General features: G+C 42.0%; 1 protein-coding gene across 1 annotated transcript in view; it reads left to right on the forward strand.

Moving 5' to 3' along the window:
- The window catches only part of RFX7 (regulatory factor X7), a 99595-nt gene that overhangs the window by 38501 nt on the left and 43305 nt on the right, over positions 1–17789 (forward strand). Inside the window, exons 2-3 of the mRNA XM_040413912.1 lie at positions 3950–3983; positions 16083–16165. Of these exons, the coding sequence (XP_040269846.1) occupies positions 3950–3983; positions 16083–16165 (117 nt within the window). The remainder of the gene's footprint in view (positions 1–3949; positions 3984–16082; positions 16166–17789) is intronic.

Genomic DNA, 17789 nt, shown 5'->3' on the forward strand with positions numbered 1-17789 from the left:
CATGCTGCATTTTGTTGCGGATGCATTGATCTCAATGTGTCTGTGATCCACACTTTACGGACAAGTATAGGACATGTTCTATCTCTTGCGGAACGGACACGTGGGTGCAGAAAGCACACGGATGACTTCTATGCTCAGCATGGATCCCGAGATACCAGCACTCCCGGGTCTTCACTGAGTTTTGTGCTCTGTGGTAGCTACAAGTGCTTATTCCCAGATAGACAGTCAAAAGTAATCCTGCACCAAACATGAATAGCATTGAGAACTACTTGTGAAGCTTGTGGTGTAGACCAGGTACCACAGAAATCCTACAAGTAATACATGGGGGAGTAGTAATTTTCTTTCATACAGATGATTAAAACATCTGTGAAGACATCACCACACCACACACTACCACATACACATAAATCAGGTATAAATGAGATCTGATTCTTGCCAAATTAGCCCAGTTCATAAAAAGCAGATGAGTGGAACTACCAAGGACCTATCAGGATAGGTCATCAATATCAGATCGGTGGGGGTCGGGAGTTGGACGCCTGCCAATCTTCTATTGATGACCTTTCCAGTAGACACTTCATCAATATAAAGAAATGTTTCAACTGTAAAATCCTGCAACTGCATGAAAAAGGCAACAAAATCGCATGCTTTTTTTATGCATTTTTAACAGCCCGTTCACAAAGGAGGTTTTACAGCGTAATTTTGACATGGACAGCCACGCCAAAAACCTGCCTGCGGCCACGCCCTTTCTGCTTATAGCCGTGGCCGAGAAGGGACATGTCCGTTCTGGGCGCAGCTATGACTTTAAAAGGGTTTTCCAGGATTTTTATACTGATGACCTATCGTAGGTCATCAATATCTGATTGGTGGGGGTCTGACATCTGGGACCCCCACTGATCAACCGTTCGAGAAGGCTCCTGTGAGCACCGCAGCCTTCTCCGTGCTCACCAAGCACAGCGCCGTACATTGTATAGCAGCTGTATTTGGTATCGCACTCAGGATACCTCCTAGGCCATGTGTCTGATGAATATGATGTCACTGGCCCAGGAAAAGTTGTGAGAAGGCCGGGGCACTCCCAGGACAACACCAGGGACCCCTACTGATCAGATACTGATGACCTACCCTTCGGAAAACCCTTTTAAGCCACCACTCTGCGATTCTCAGCTCTGCGTCCCATTTAAATAAATGGGAGGCAGAAAAGATGCGGTTGCTGGTGAAATTTTGGCGTGGGTGTCCATGCTAAAATTACGCTGTAAAACCTGCCGTGTGAATGGGCCCTTGGGGTGGTCATACACTGGTGTCACAGTTTTTGATGCAGTTTTTTTTTTGCCAAAGTCTGTATTGTGTCGGAAGAGAAATATAAAGGAAGGACTTCACCTTCCTGCTGGATTCACTGGCTTTGGCGAGCTAGGCAACAGATTTTTCAGTACAGAAAATTCGCAATGGACTCTCCCCATGTAGCTTTTCCTCTAAATGCTTATAGAATTTGAATGATTCGACTAATTTCAGTTGCCTAAAAGTGTAAATTCTAGTAAACTCTCTCCTTAAAGGGAACCTGCCACCTGGATTTTGTGTATAGAGCTGAGGACATGGGTTGCCAGATGGCCGCTAGCACATCCGCAATATCCAGTCCCCATAGCTCTGTGTGCTTTTATTGTGTAAAAAAAATTACGATTTGATACATATGCAAATTAACCTGAGATGAGTCCTGTCCCTGACTCATCTCGCATACAGGACTCATCTCAGGCTAATTTGCATATGTATCAAATCGTAATTTTTTTACACAATAAAAGCACACAGAGCTATGGGGACTGGGTATTGCAGATGTGCTAGCGGCCATCTAGCAACCCATGTCCTCAGCTCTATACCCAAAATCCAGGTGACAGGTTCCCTTTAAAAATCTTCTGTATGGGCCCATGTATATAGGCTATCAGAAATGAATGTTGACGCTAACTGGCGCATGGAAAGGTATCACAGGTCACCTAACAAATGAGCAAACGTAATGTTTGTTGAGTGATCGTCTGTGCTGCACCAATATTGTCATTTGTCAGCAGCACACCACCCTGGGGGACGAGCTATAGTAACAGTAGTTTTTCCCCTTTCACAGAAGAACTGCAATGTAATATATTTTGTACCAGCAAAGTGATTGAGAACAAGATTTCATGTACACTTTGCATATTATTTTATATGTGGAAATTAACCTACCGTGTGAATTTTAAAATCCATGTCAATTGTGCGATTCCGCATATATATATATATATTTTTTTTGTTATAGTGGCTTGCCCCATAGACGTCAATGGGGTTGTTAACATAAGCGCAAAGTACTCAACAAAAACGCTTAAAAAACACACAAAAAAAACACACCACAACCATGATAAATAGTGCGGATTTATGTGCGTCTTTAATGCACTTTTGGTGCTGATTTCATTTGCATTTCCTGCACCATGTACAGGTAGCCAAAGGTGACTCTTAATAAATGTAAGATCTGCCGATTGTTTGAGCAACTGTGCTTGCTTGATAGTCTGACAATTTAAAGTTCTCCAGGACTACAAAAACATGGCTGCTCTCTCCCAAAAACAGCGCCACACCTGTCCATGGGTTGTCCGGCATTGCATCTTAGCTTCCGTGAGGTGAATGGGGCTAACCTGTAATACCACACACAACCTGCGGACAGGTGTGATGCTGTTTTTAAAAGAAAGCAGCTATCTTTTTGTAGTCCTGGAGAACCCCTTTAAAACAATCATGTACATTTTGGTCCCCCACCTCTTTAACATGTGACCACAATATCCGTTTCATTGCAATATCTAGCAATGTACAAATCATTAAAACAAAAGGCCAGTTACAAATTATCGCAAGAGTAAGAAATTGCTGAATTGGAATGCAGTATAAGAAAACATGGGATTCCCAAAGTTGCTGAACTGGTTATGCTGCTCCTCAGATATAGCTGACTGTAGTACTTGTCTGTAACCAGCAGGTGTCATTGCTTCAGCATCTATAGGTTTGGTAGCATTGTGTGGTGCAGCATCGTACTGTTTGTTGTGACTAGCTTTTTATAGGTTTTTTACTGACCGGCTCCTTACATACAAGGTATGGATCCGTGCATACAATATTCCTGGGGAAGCCCATGTAGGGAGTTGAGGGATCATATTGTATTGTAAAGATGTTTATCTATGAATATGACATTTCTGGTTGTCGGATCCCGCGCTCTGCCGTCTGTGCGCTGTTTTTAGCTGCAGCCGTGGGGGCAGATGTGGGAGCAGCAGCTGTTGCAGTAGAAAGAGATGGGGGGGCGGCACTAATATTTATTTGCTCCTGATTTGTACATAGAAATTCTAGTCCCAGCAGTCTAGTCACTTGATATAGTTAATTCAGCAGTGAAAATCTGTTCCCAAGGCAGATGAAATCAAAGCAGATAAGTAGACGTTGCCTTGTGATTGGCTTATGTGGACTTGGCGTTTTTTTGAATTGGCAGCGTCTCGGTCATCCTCAGGCGATTTTTGCAGTAAAAAGGAGGTCAGCAAGTCTGGAGGAAACCAGTTATATACCCGAGGCAAAAAATAATTCGAAGAGCCAGATATCCCTTTGGTTTGTTTGTAGGTGAAGCATAGAGTCTCCAAATGTTGTAAGGTCTGCACATCTAGCCCATGCCTGCACGTATGGTAGCTGGTTGTAATAGAGGTCTCTAAAGGGCACGCCGCGAGCTGTCTTAGTAATATGCTAATGACGTGGGGCGGATGAATTTCCCACCAGATATAGTGGCTCCTTCTGCTCTGCTCTGATGTCTACAATGTCTAAAATGATGTTAACCCCTTTATAACCTGCCTTTTCTATCCACTCGTTGGAGTGATTTTGAAATGTGTGGTGTAGTTTCACGTAAGAACAGATTTCTTGTTGATGTTTGCAGCCATTACTATGAGTGTAACTATTGTTTTTTTCTCTCTCTCTCTTGTAGTAAATCCATACAGTCAAAAGTGGACTGCATTTTGGTAAGATAATTTGTATGTACTGTATGTATTTATTTTACACACAGAAAAAAAAATATTCAGACCTATTTCAAAAGTTTTACATTGTTTTCAAGCTGCAGTTCGTCCCCAAAAAGGTCAACAGAGGAACAGGACTACAATAAAGTTAGGGTAGAACTGCATGGATTTAATCTTGTCCTTAAAGGTGTTGTCTAAGATAATTAAAGAAACACCAAAACTAATTCCCATATAAATATATCCGACCCATATATAGTCAAATTGTCAGTACCAAAAAGAATACATGAATACTTACTAAATCACATGAAATAACATACCAACACAAGATATAATCAAAGCATACAAAATTGTATTATTTTATTATAAGCACTGTATACACATGATTGACAAAACACAGGGTTAAAAACAAAATAAAAAAACACTAGGGTTGGTGGTGCATGATTGGTGGACTGAAAAAATGAATCAAGTGCAAATGCGCGGTCAGCAACCAGAATAAATAAATACTGTAGGTAAATAAATGGATACTGGCACCAACAGCAACCGGCTACAAAGTTGATAGACCAAGAAGAGTTCGTACATCAAACAAAATATCACCACCGCCACAGTATCAGATAGGTGAAGAGCCAATACAGCTTAAAGGGAACCTGTCACCGGGATTTTGTGTATTGAGCTGAGGACATGGGTTTTTTAGATGGCCGCTAGCACATCCGCAATACCCAGTCCCCATAGCTCTGTGTGCTTTTATTGTGTAAAAAAACCAATTTGATACATATGCAAATTAACCTGAGAGGAGTCCTGTACGTGAGATGAGTCAGAGACAGGACTTATCTCAGGTTAATTTGCATATGTATCAAATCGTTTTTTTTACACAATAAAAGCACACAGAGCTATGGGGACTGGGTATTGCGGATGTGTTAGCGGCCATCTAGCAACCCATGTCCTCAGCTCTATACCCAAAATCCCGGTGACAGGTTCCCTTTAATATTAATCACCAAAAGTTAGTGACATCTCCCAAAATAAGGGAGGGGGACAACGTTATAATTTATACTGACCACAATATAGTCCACAGCAAAATACAAGCACCACCAGTCCACTCCCCAACCCTAGTGTTTTTTTTATTTTGTTTTTGACCCTGTGTTTTGTCAATCATGTGTATTACAGTGATTATAATAAAATTTTGTATGGTTTGATTATATCTTGTGTTGGTATAAGATAATTAAAGGTCTTGGACAAGCCTTTGAATAACCTAAAATAAAAATAAAAATCATCTTCTCCAGTGCTTTTCTCTATAGAGTTGGTCTACTTCTCCGACCACTGCTTGTTTATAGAGTACACCAGGAAGTGCCAGTTTATACACATGACAGCTGCAGCCAATCACTGTCTTCAGTAGTCTACCTCTAAGGACTGTGATTGGCTGCAGTGGTGGCATTCTGTACACCTGCACTTTACAATGTTGGTGACGTACAGGGGAACAGCACATGACTTCTGCAGCCAATCACTGTCCTTAGACTGTGGAAAATAGTGATGGGCTGCAGCGATTGTGTGCTGTATACCAGCACTTCCCGATGCGGTTTGTAAACAAGCAATGGTAGGAGGACCGGACCAGCACTGGAGAAGGTGTCGAGCATAAGATGATTTTTGTTTAATGCTATTGCAGGGATTTTTAATTAGCTCAGACAACCCATTTAAAGTGGTAGTCTTGTGAAAACAATCCATTTTCAGTTAGAAGCTGCAGCACCAAACTACAGATCACTGTATCTCAAACCACATGCTGCAATTAAAATGAATGGCTGTCCATATAATACGTGGACGCTCTAGGCCACTACAGTGAGAACTGTATTTTACTGGCTCTCTCAAATCCTATTAGTGTCTATAGTAGTGCAAAGAGTATAGCAAAAAATTTATGTATACATATACCCATTTACCCCTTTCAAAATGACATGGGTAAAGACGCTATGGCCAGCCAGACATTTCCACTGCTGTGACTGAATTGTAATATGAAATGTAATACCACAGATCAGTGGTCCCCCGTGTAATGTAAGGACGGCTCTCCTATCTGGGTTCTGACTGCCCTCTATGACCTCCCTAATAGAGCGTACCCCAGAATTCTGACAAGGTTAAATACTGTCCGTGTTGCATGCTCATTTTTTTGTTGACCCGCAATGCAAATGCCAGTCTGCGTTTTGTGGCCCAGTATAGGACATGTTCGATCTTTTTGTGGAATGGACATACGGATCATCCACGTGCTTTTTGCAACCATATTTCCGTAAATTCTGCAAAGAACATGTCCTATACAGGGTTGCAAAATGCAAACCACAGTCCCATTGAAGTCAATGGGTCTCCCCCAAAAAAGGCGTACAGACAGTATCCGTTTTTTGCGGATCCGCAATTTGTGGACCACAAAATACATATGGTTATGTGCATGGGTCCTTATGATGTAGCTATTGAAGTCTTCTGGGCAGTTCAGTTATAAAGCAATTCTGTTTTTAATTAATAGATCAGAATTTCCAATGTATAATGAAACACAGCTTTCTAGATAGCCATGTTTTGCATTATTCCTGCTCTAATGTAGTGTTTTGCAACCTTTTCATGCTAAGTAGCCCCTAGTGAAAAGACGTTCCAATGGAGTACCCCCAAGAAAGCTAACAGTGATGACTATTTTTGTCAGCGTCTCTGTTCTGAGCCTCCTCAGAGTTCCTTCAGATTTGACAGAAAGCATAGCACAAAAGCACAACACTAATCTTACTGTAATAATGATGGACACCACATTGGGATTCATAATGGATGCTATTACTTTTTAAGTTGCGTTCCATGCTATAAAACTTAAAGGACAATACAGCATTACATAACTATTACATCCAGTGACGTTTCCTCTGAACCATGGACGTTCTCGTTCCTCATCCTCTCCATTCAGCCCAGACTGCCATGGCAGCTTCTTCCAGCCACACGCCTCTGCATAGTTTTCCATACGGACTTCTTAGGTTCTTCACTTTTACATCCTCCTCCCCACCTTTTCAACACAAACTATCCATCATATTGCCCCCACAGTGTCATCTTCCTGCTATTCCCAATACTATGCTGAATGTGCTTCCCAATGCTGCTAAATAATATATTGCAAACAGATAATCCCCCTGAAAATACTGATACCACACAAATAGTGTCCCCTTCAATAATTATTGCCTCACAATGCACTCCAAAATAATTGTTCGTAGCAAATAGTTCCCCTGACAGTAATAGTGCCGCAAACATAGTGTCTCCAAAAAATAGCTCTTATGTTTTGCCAGGGTGCCTCCTCAAAGTAATAGTGCTCCCAAATGTCCCACTGACAGTAATATTTCTCTGGCAGAGTGCTGTCATAGTAATAGTGCTCGCTACGGTACCCCCACTAGTAATAATGCTCCCCCAGAGTGCCTATGTTAGTAGTAGTGCCCTTCATAGTCTGCTTATTAATAATACTCCCATAGTAGTAATGTTCCCCATAGCCCTCCAGTAATAATTCCCCCTCTAGTGACATAGTGATAAAACCCACTATTGTGTCCCCTAGAAGTGATAATTCCCCCTATTGGGCCCCCAGTAGTAGTAAGTTCCACCATAATGTCCCCAGGTAGTAATAGTACCCACTTATAGTGTGACCAGTTGTACAGATGTCCCCTATAATGCCCCCAGATCTTGTAACCTGATGACCTCAGATTCCCCGAAACGCCTTATTTTATGCATATGTGCTCATCTGTGAAAATAAAGAAGATCACTTGATACTTCACGGACCGTCCACGCCAGTGTTTTTGCGCCAAAGCAGAATCTTACTTTCCCTATAATGCCCCCAGCACTAATAAAACACCCCTGTAGTGATGTATTAGTACTAAAGCTGCCATAGTACCCCGTCCCAGTAGTAATAATGGCCCAATAGTATTCTGCACTAAAATAGCAAAGCAAAATCAAATAGCTCATCGCCATTCCATGCCACTGCCTGCGATGTTAGGCAGGACAAATACCTCTTCCTATCTGCATCCGGAGCTGGCTTTCTGTCATAATGATGTCATCACAACACCTGCGCTGTCCTTTCACAAACTTCAGGTCAATTGGCTTGTGGACTTTGACAGTGGACGGTGAGTCAAGGAGCCATCGTCTCTCATGCTACATAACCGTATTCAACTGCCAAAACGGCGGCTCGGATGCGGACCAAAACAACGGCTGTGTGCATGAGGCCTTACGCCGTTGATTGAAGTTACAGGCTCTTTTATAATACTTTTGATTCAACATGTCAAACCCTTGAAATGTCATATAATTGGCCATTCACCTAGATCTTATCATGAAAAGTATTTTTATATATTATATATTTTTTAATAGTGTATGTAAATAATTTTTTAGCTGTGCTGGTGCTACACCCAACCCAAACCACATGGGCTGTCAATGAGGTCTTAACAGGCATTGACCGTACAAGACCCTAGAAACGTATCTAACCCCAACACTGGTGCAAGACTATCCATGTATCCTAATGGATAGAATCACACCTTTTTGTGCGTTATTGGACAAATTCTGAATATTATTACTTAGGGCTCATTCAGATGGCCGTATGCTGTCCGCAAAAATACTGAATGCTATCCGTTTTTTTGCGGATCCGCAAAAAAAATGAAACATGTCCTATACTTGTCCGTGAAAATCAGGACATGGCCCCATTGAAGTCTATGGGTCCGCAAAAATACTGAATGCTATCCGTTTTTTTGCAGATCCGTTTTTTTGCGGATCCGCAAAAAAACGGATAGCATTCAGTATTTTTGCGGACAGCATACGGCCGTCTGAATGAGCCCTAACAGACATATTTTTTACACTGCCTATTGTCTACTTTGTAATTTCTCTAGCACTGGCATTAACCATCATAATCTCAGTCTAGACAGCGATTAAGCTATCCTACATGTATGCCGGATTATCCAGTTACGTTATAAACCCTCTATTCTATAGCATTTAAGTGCCTGTAAATCGTCATATGCTGAGCAGTCTAATTGTAGATTCTTAGCAGATGAGATCTAATTGGATGGAATAAAGTACCTACAGGAATCACTTTATATAGATGTTTAAAACAAGACAGCCTGTAAGGCCTCATTGATACAGTCAGTGATTGTGAGCCAACTATCAGGGCAACGATTGCAATGGAGCGTTCCTTGGAATGACTGACAGCTGTCTCTGTATACACAGCCATAGAGGGAAGGCTGTCATCACTGATAGGACCGTCTCCTGGACTTCACAGCCCAGAATGAGCAGGAATTTAAATGAATAAAATACAAGTTTTAATGAATCTTTTCCCAAAAAACGGTACATCAATCTTCTCGGCTCCACCTGCTCTATAACATGCGGCCTGCAGATTACCAGATTACACTACACTTCCCTTTAAAACACAGAACAGGAACACATCTTTGCGTTATATCTTATTTCTTTGTAGTCTCCACACTTGATTTGGGTCACAATCACTGTTTGAAATCACTGAATAAGGCCTAAGGCTTTGTTCACACAGTAGCTTTCAATGGAGGTGGTGATGCCCTCTGAAAATTGTGCGTCAACAGTTCCAACAGCCTTTTGTTGTTTTCATGTGGTTTTTGCTAGTTAACCCCTCGACTCTACTGACATGTCTTTTTTTTTATTACATACTTGTATTTTTCATAAAATAGCAATTCTCGGGGGCTCACATTTACCAAGTGATAGGGCTGTGTACCTGCAGAGTCTGACACAGTCAGCACCGACTGGACCAGGCAAAGTACGTAGGGTCGCCCCCTCAGCTGGTAAACGACACTGATTGGTCAGAGTGCAGGAAGAGGGGTAGATGGCTGGTCTTGAGCTGGTTAAAGGGGTTGTTGGGAATTAGATTTAGGTTTTCTCCTTTTCCTGTGCCACTCTGGTTCATGGGCTGTGTCTGGCATGGCAGCTTATCTTTATTCAAGTCAATGGGGCAGCGATGCAAAACCAATAGATAAGAATAAGGCAGACTCTTGAGAAATAGAGATTTTTTTTATTTATTCTGCTATCTGCAGTTTACAAGTTTATACCCTCCTTGAAAGCATATACCCTCATTACAAACATATTTTACTTACAGTATGCCCCTCAGAATTTTTTTTATTTTTAAAAGACTTGGTGTATTTAGAGCCGCGTTTAATTTTGGAGAGCGTAATCAGATTAAGAGAGAGTCAATGACTTGTTTTCAGCGGTTTGGGGAAATACAGCCTGTGCTGGAGGCTGGACCTGATGCTTTGTCATACTAGAGTAACACATTCATTGGATTTGGACCACATTTGATGTCTTCCTGCCAAATACAAAATATAATAAATCTGTTACCAGATAGTTTACGAAAGCTGAGAACACACTGGAGAAGAGAAATACTACAGAATGGAAACATGACATAGAACTAGTGATACCAGAGATTTAGCTGATGCTTCTTCTTCTTATGTTACAAATATTCCTGCACATTAGGTAAAGAATGTATACTAGGGCTCGGTGTCTGACATAGTTCGAGGAATTTATCATGAAGGGTCTTTTTTTAAATCAGTTTTTCCGGGGTCTGCTTTGCCATAGTTTGCACCACATTTATCAAATGTTGCATGTTTTTTATGTTGCCTCTTTAGGGTACATGCACACGTTTAGGATTCATGTGCGGAGAATCCACACTGAAATCTGCAGGTCAATCCACATCAATTGGTGCAGATTTGTTGGAATGGAGAAAATCCGGTCATGAAAAATAAAATAAATTGACATGCTGCGGATTTTAAAATCCGCACCGCAGGTCAAAATCCACATCGTGTGCAATGAAAATTTCAAATTCTCATAGAATACAATGTACATGACCTAAGGTGCGGATTTTCCGCACTCAAATGCGCACACAATCCTGATCGTGTGCATTTAGCCAAATTTATCTAGAATTGTTACTTCATTTTTTTATGCCACCCCCTACTAGAGTGAGATGACACTTTTCTAAATGATGGTGTTTTAAGGGTGGCTGCAAACGATGCGGATTAAGCATGGTTTTTCTCAGCGGATTTCGTGTAGAAAAACCATGGCATAATACAGTACTAGCAAAGTGAATTTGACAAATCTCATGTACACGTTACGTTTTTCCTTAAAGAGGTTCTCGGGGCTTTTTCATAATAGTGACCTATCCTCAGGATAGGTTATCAATATCAGATCGTCAAGGGTCTGACACCCAGCACCCCGCCATTCAGCTGTTTGAGGAGACGGCGCGCAGTGTGTGCGTGCCATCTCTCTTCCTGCTCTCTGCTGTATGTCTATGTGACAGCGACGCTGAACAGGAAGAGAAAAGGGAGACTGCATGTGCGCACTGCGCGCGCTGTCTCCTCATACAGCTGATTGGCGGGGGTGTCGGACCCCCGCCGATCTGATATTCATGACCTATCCTGAGGATAGGTCATCAATATTAAAAGCCCGGAGAACCCCTTTAAGAGTGGAAACTGACCTGTTGTGCAGATTTTAAAAGCTGCATCATGTCAATTGTCAATGAATGTTTTTCCCCATAGAATTCCATGGGGTTGTTAACATAGACAGTAAAACCACACAAAAAAAGTACACCAAAACCGCAATAAATAGTGCAGTTTTATGTGCAGATTTTTTATTTATTTTTTTACAGTTTTTGTGCACATTTCACTCAGATTTTCTGCATATAAATCTGCACCATTTGCAGGAACCCTAAGGTCTTTCACACGAGCGATACGGATTGTGTCAGGACGCGTTCAGTGAAACTCGCACCATTTCGCAAGCAAAGTTCAGTCAGTTTTGTCTACAATTACGTTCAGTGTTTCAGTTTTTTTCTGCACGGGTGCAATCAGTTTTGATGTTTGTTTTTCACGCGCATGGAAAAAAAATCCGGAAGCTTTACAAACAACATCTCTTAGCAACCATCAGTGAAAAACACTTTGCATCCGGATACAATACATTTTTCACTGAAGCCCCATTCACTTCTGTGGGGCCAGGGCTGCGTGAAAAACGCAGTGAAAAACGCAGAATATAGAACACGCTGAGATTCTCGCACAACGCAGAAATGATGCGTGAAAAACAACGCTCATATGCACAGACCCATTGAAATAAATGGGTCAGGATTCAGTGCGGGTGCTATGTGTTCGCTTCATGCATTGCACGCCTGTCGAAAACTTGCTCGTGTGAAAGGTGCCTAAAGGTGGCATGGTACCATAAAATGACAAAAAGTTGCAAATTTGTCCGCACATTTTTCACCAGAATTTGGCCTTTTTCAGAATTCTGATGCAAATGGAATGTTAATTTCCCCTCAGTGCTATAATCTCTGCATCCATTTCCTTACAAATCTTGATGGATCTATAAATCTATTATGATATTTACTCCTTTTTTTTAAAGATTCGATCCTATTTCCATATCTAACCTGCACAAAAAAATTATAAATTGAGTGGTCAGCCATCCTCAGGTGGTCGTACACTAGAGATTTGGTCAAAAAGGCTGATTTAGACCATTTTCTGCCATCTCTGTCTTCCCGTGACACAAATGATTGTAGCTATTGTTGACCGATGGGACATATCTATCGGAAGGTTGCTCTGCAGCCCATGAATGGAAGCCAAGACTAGGCAGAGATAGGTCAGACTACAACTGTCACAGACCAAGCATGAGCCCCACACAGCAGCTCTTGAAATATCGACACAAAATTGTGGCGCTTATAAACATCAAAAATTATATTTTAGTATCTATGTTTATTTGGTTAAAAATCATCAAGAGTATGTTTACCTGTGCTAACATTTTACATACAGCTACAATGTTTCTAAAAAGAAAATGAATTAAATATAAAGCTCTCCTAAACATTAGACTCCTTTTAAAGGGAACGTGTCATCAACTTTATGCTGACCGCACTGAGGGCAGTATAAAGTACAGTGATACCTCGGTTCACGAACTTAATTCGTGAACTGACTCTGGTCGCGAACCGAATTGGTCGCGAACCGAGGCACATTTTCCCATAGGGTTCAATGTAAATCCGGTTAATCCGTGCTGACCTTTTTTTGGGGGTTTTTGAAGCACAAAAATATGAAACAAATTACAATACACATTAGTACAGTATAGTAATGTATAAAGAGAGGACACTAACCTTGCTTGAGATGACTTCTGGCATGGAGGAAGGCAGGTGGGAGGCAGTTATTGTTTGGAGGGAGAGTCCCCCTCCATAAGGACATCAGGGGGATCTCCTTCAGGGGTTTCCTCTCTCCTTTGTCTCCTAGCTGCAGGCTCAGTTTTTCTGAAAAATCTGTCCAATGTCACTTGTCTCTTCCTGCGCTGCATAACCCTCCGGAAATGAGAGACCACATTATCATTTCTCTCCACGGTCTTCCTACAGGAAGTCACGACCATGTGACAGCCTGGAAATAGCATTAAAATGGCCGCGGCTCCTGTTCGTGAACCGAGGCGGAGTTCGTGAACCGGAGCATATTTTTATGAACTTTTCTGTTCGTGAACAGAAGCGTTCGTGAACCGAGGTATCACTGTAGTTGTAAAAGTAGAGGGGCACTCAAATATCAAGGAGCCTATGGTAGCAGGTGAGCAGACAGTACTATTTATTGTACACTAATAAAACATCAAATATAATAAAAAATGACATAAAATTGGCCTATAAAAAGAGACGTCTAAACTGTGGCTGACATAAATCGATATACATATATATATGACACATTTAAAATGCTGACTTAAATACCAAAGGATATCAAAACGTCACCTGTATAGGAGACAATGATCTGATTAACATGCACTGTAATCAAATGTCCCATGTGGGTGAGCAGGGGCGTCCCGCTGCAGTGATAAGTAAGGCTACTTTCACACTTGCGGCAGAGAGATCCGGCAAGCAGTTCCGTCGCCGGAACTGCCAGCCGGATCAGGCAAAATGTATGCTAACTGATGGCATTAGTAAGACTGATCAGGATCCTGATCAGTCTTAAAAATACCTGATCAGTCGAAAAAATGCATTGAAATGCCGGATCCGTCTTTCCGGTGTCATCCGGCAAAAACGGATCCGGCATTTATTTTTTCACCTTTTTTTCAGTCTGCGCATGCGCATACCGGAAGGACGGATCCGGCATTCCGGTATTCTGAATGCCGAATCCGGCACTAATACATTCCTATGGGAAAAAATGCCGGTTCCGGCATTCAGGCAAGTCTTCAGTTTTTTTTAGCCGGAGATAAAACCGTAGCATGCTACGATTTTCTCTTTTGCCTGATCAGTCAAAACGACTGAACTGAAGACATCCTGATGCAAACTGAACGGATTACTCTCCATTCAGAATGCATGGGGATAAAACTGATCAGTTCTTTTCCGGTATAGAGCCCCTGTGACGGAACTCTATGCCGGAAAAGAACAACACAAGTGTGAAAGTAGCCTAAGATGGATGAGTATCGGTCCGTATCTATTAGGCCAAATGGGTGACCATATATTACATCGCCAGACAGTCGATTGGCACTTCCCTTAGAACACCGTAATTGAAAGATCTTACCACCGGATGGTGTATCGGATGTCTCCTGTCTTACGTGTACCTGCGTCCCGTGTAGTCTCGCAGTACCAACGTGGTGTCCCACGTGACTTGCGGCGATGCCTTGTAATAGACAGTCCATGTGATCAGGAAGTTGTAGGTGGTATGATGTGCACCTATCAGTCCAGCGTCTTCCGGTGGATATTTCTATGCGGTGTATATTAGATACCGCTGATGGCCTCAACCATAATCATTGGTTTTCTCCAGTATAAAGTAGTGACAGAAATGCTGATTTCAGCGGTGTGTCACACATGAGCTAAAAGTAAGTGATTGCTGAGAATCAGCATCATAATCATTGCAGCCTGGGCCTGGAAAAGAGTCAAATCTACCTGAGAAGAGTCCTGGTTATTCCTAATCTCCTGCTCTCACCCATCTGCTGATGATTGGCAGTTCTCTCCTAGAGAGAAAGGGAGAAAACTAGGTAGAAGCCTGTCAGTCATCAGCAGGTGGGCAGGACTTCATGGATAACCAGGACTCTTCTCAGGTGGCCGGGACTTTTCCAGGCCTGATCTGCAATGATTATGATGTTGGTTCTTGGCAATCACTTACTTTTAACTGATGTGTGACACACCGCTGAAATCAGCATTTCTGTCAGTACTTTATACTGCCCTCAGTACGGTCAGCATAAAGTTGATGACAGGTTCCCTTTAACATTTGGATTAAAAGTTCTTTTTTTGCTCTATGATACTAGCAGAAAAGCACCATTGGTGCCACAACAGACCCTATTCACTTATAATGGGTGTCCATTGTATCAGATGGAAGTATGAACAGAGCCTAACCCATGGTGCTATGTGTTTCCATGGTTACAGTTGGCAAACAAATCCGGCAGACATCTGCTGTCACTGCAAACAAGGACTTACTGTGGTTATGTTGTATTTCAACATACCCAGCTCTTTATTCCCTTTCAGAAATTATCTGCTACAAGGAGTCCTAGGGTAAGTTCACATGTAGTGGATACGCTGCACATTTTCCGTTGCGGAATTGCATGCAGAAAATCCCCCTACCATACCAGCAAAGTTAATGCGGAAAAAATCTGCAGATTTTAACGCTGCAGCCTGTTAATTTCTGTTGTGGATTTTTGTTACAGATATCACCCTTTGCAATGCAGAGAGTGAAATCTGCATTGAATCAGACCATTTCTGCAAAGAAATCTATGCCAAAATGCACCGTTTGGTTTGTTTTCTCCTGCAGATAATCTGCAGCGTTTCAACAGTGTGTGATTGTACTCTCAGGGCTCCTTTGCAGGGGCCCATGCGTGAGCAGCGATAGAAAACGATCTGTTCATTCCTGATCGTTACCTGATCTCTGATTTACGTGCAGCAATCATCTCTTTATAGGTACAAGCGATTGTTCATCCCTAAACCAAGTTGCTTCTTTGTCAGATTTGTCCACAACTTGTTTTCACAAACTTCAGAAGACCGTTTAGTGTTTGCCCTCTCATTTGGTTTGTCAGTTTAGTGTTTTAGCCTTTGCAATTTGAATTTTCATAGTTAATGTACATACATTTTAATGTTTATATATTTGTAATGTTTGGGTTTTAAACTTTTGCTTTTCACATTTTTTATTTGCGTAGCAAGAAGTTGAGAAGTTTACAGATCTTGAGAAACTCTACCTCTACCTCCAACTGCCTTCTGGTCCTAGCAATGTGGAGAAAAGGTATGTGTTCATTTAAAGGGATTCTGTCAGCCCGATTTTCGATACTGAGATTTTGGTATCCTCATATTAGTCTCCATTATCTCATTAAAAATATACTAGTTTTACCCCCACCGGTCGTTTCAGTTTTGATAAAAAAATAGTTTTTTTTTGTATATGGTAATTACCGTCTTAACCTGCCCAAGGGGCTGTCCCTCCAGCCGTTTGTGCCCAGCCACACCCCTGATCTCTGAGCCCGGTGCCGCCCGCTGTTATTTATTCACTCCTCTCCGGCCTTATTTTTTTTTTCCTCAGTGCGGCGTAATCCCGCGCATACACTGATCACACTTGATGAGGCTGCTGCCAAGACATTGCACGGGCCCGGACATATGTGACATCAGCGCATGTATGGGATTACGGCGCACTGAGAAGAAAACAAAAGGGCCGGAGAGGAGGGAATAAATTAACAGCGGGGTGGCCCTGGGTTTAGAGATCAGGGGCGCGGCTGGGCACAAACAGCCGGAGGGACAGCCCCTTGGGCAGGTTAAGAAGGTAATTACCATATACATAAAACCTATTTTTATCAAAAATCAAACGACAGGTAAGGGTAAAACTAGTTTTAATACTATATTTTTAATGAGATAATGGAGACTAATATGAGGATACCAAAATCTCAGTATCGAAAATCGGGCTGACAGAATCCCTTTAAGTATGTATTTTGTCACAACATGACAAAAATGTTCACCTAGGTAGGCAATGGTGAGAAATCATCATGAATAGAGCACTGGATGACAGCATTGGTTGTGTGAGTTTAAAGCTTTGTTCCCAGAATGACCGCTTATCACCTATCCACAGAATAGGTAATAAGCCTGTGATAGGTAGTGAGTAGTCTGACTACTGGGACCCCAGTCAAGAGAACAGGGGTCTTGTGCCCTCCATCTGGATGGTGCAGCCATTAAACATGTTCACTGCTACACCATTCAGAGTCTTGGACACAGGGCTGCTGTTCTTGTGATTGGTATGGGTCCAGTGGATAGATCTTAAGTGGTCTTTGTGGGAATACTCCTTTAGGCCTAATGCAAACGACTGTAACTGTTTTGTTGTTCTCAAATTGCGGATTCGGTAAATTGACTTCAGTGGACCCGTGGTCTGCATTTTGTGGACTTATGGATACAGAAAACACACAGACTATCAGTGTGCTTTCTTTATCTGTATGTCCACTCCACAAATAGATTATGTCCTATAATTGCCTGAAAAATGCAGACCACAGACCCAGTGGGTTGGCAAAAAAAGCGACATGTACAGTATCCATATTTTGCAGATCCACAATTTGTGGACCCCAAAATACATATGGCAGTGATGGCGAACCTATGGCACGGGTGCCAGAGGCGGCACTCCAAGCCCTCTCTGTGGGCACCCGCACTCTGGAAAAAGTCTATGGTGTACCAATATGCCTTAGACCTTTCCTGCCATTCATGAGCACAGGGCGCGCTATGAACGGCACAGGCCGCGCACTGAATGTAGGCAGCTATTATAGCTAAATAATAAAGTACATAGAGGATATACTGTATTGGACTATAGTATTCAGGTTAAATTGCTTTGTTGGCACTTTGCAATAAATAAGTGGGTTTTGGGTTGCAGTTTGGGC

Source organism: Bufo bufo, chromosome 1, assembly GCF_905171765.1.
Source record: "Bufo bufo chromosome 1, aBufBuf1.1, whole genome shotgun sequence".
Taxonomy (NCBI): Eukaryota; Metazoa; Chordata; class Amphibia; order Anura; family Bufonidae; genus Bufo; species Bufo bufo.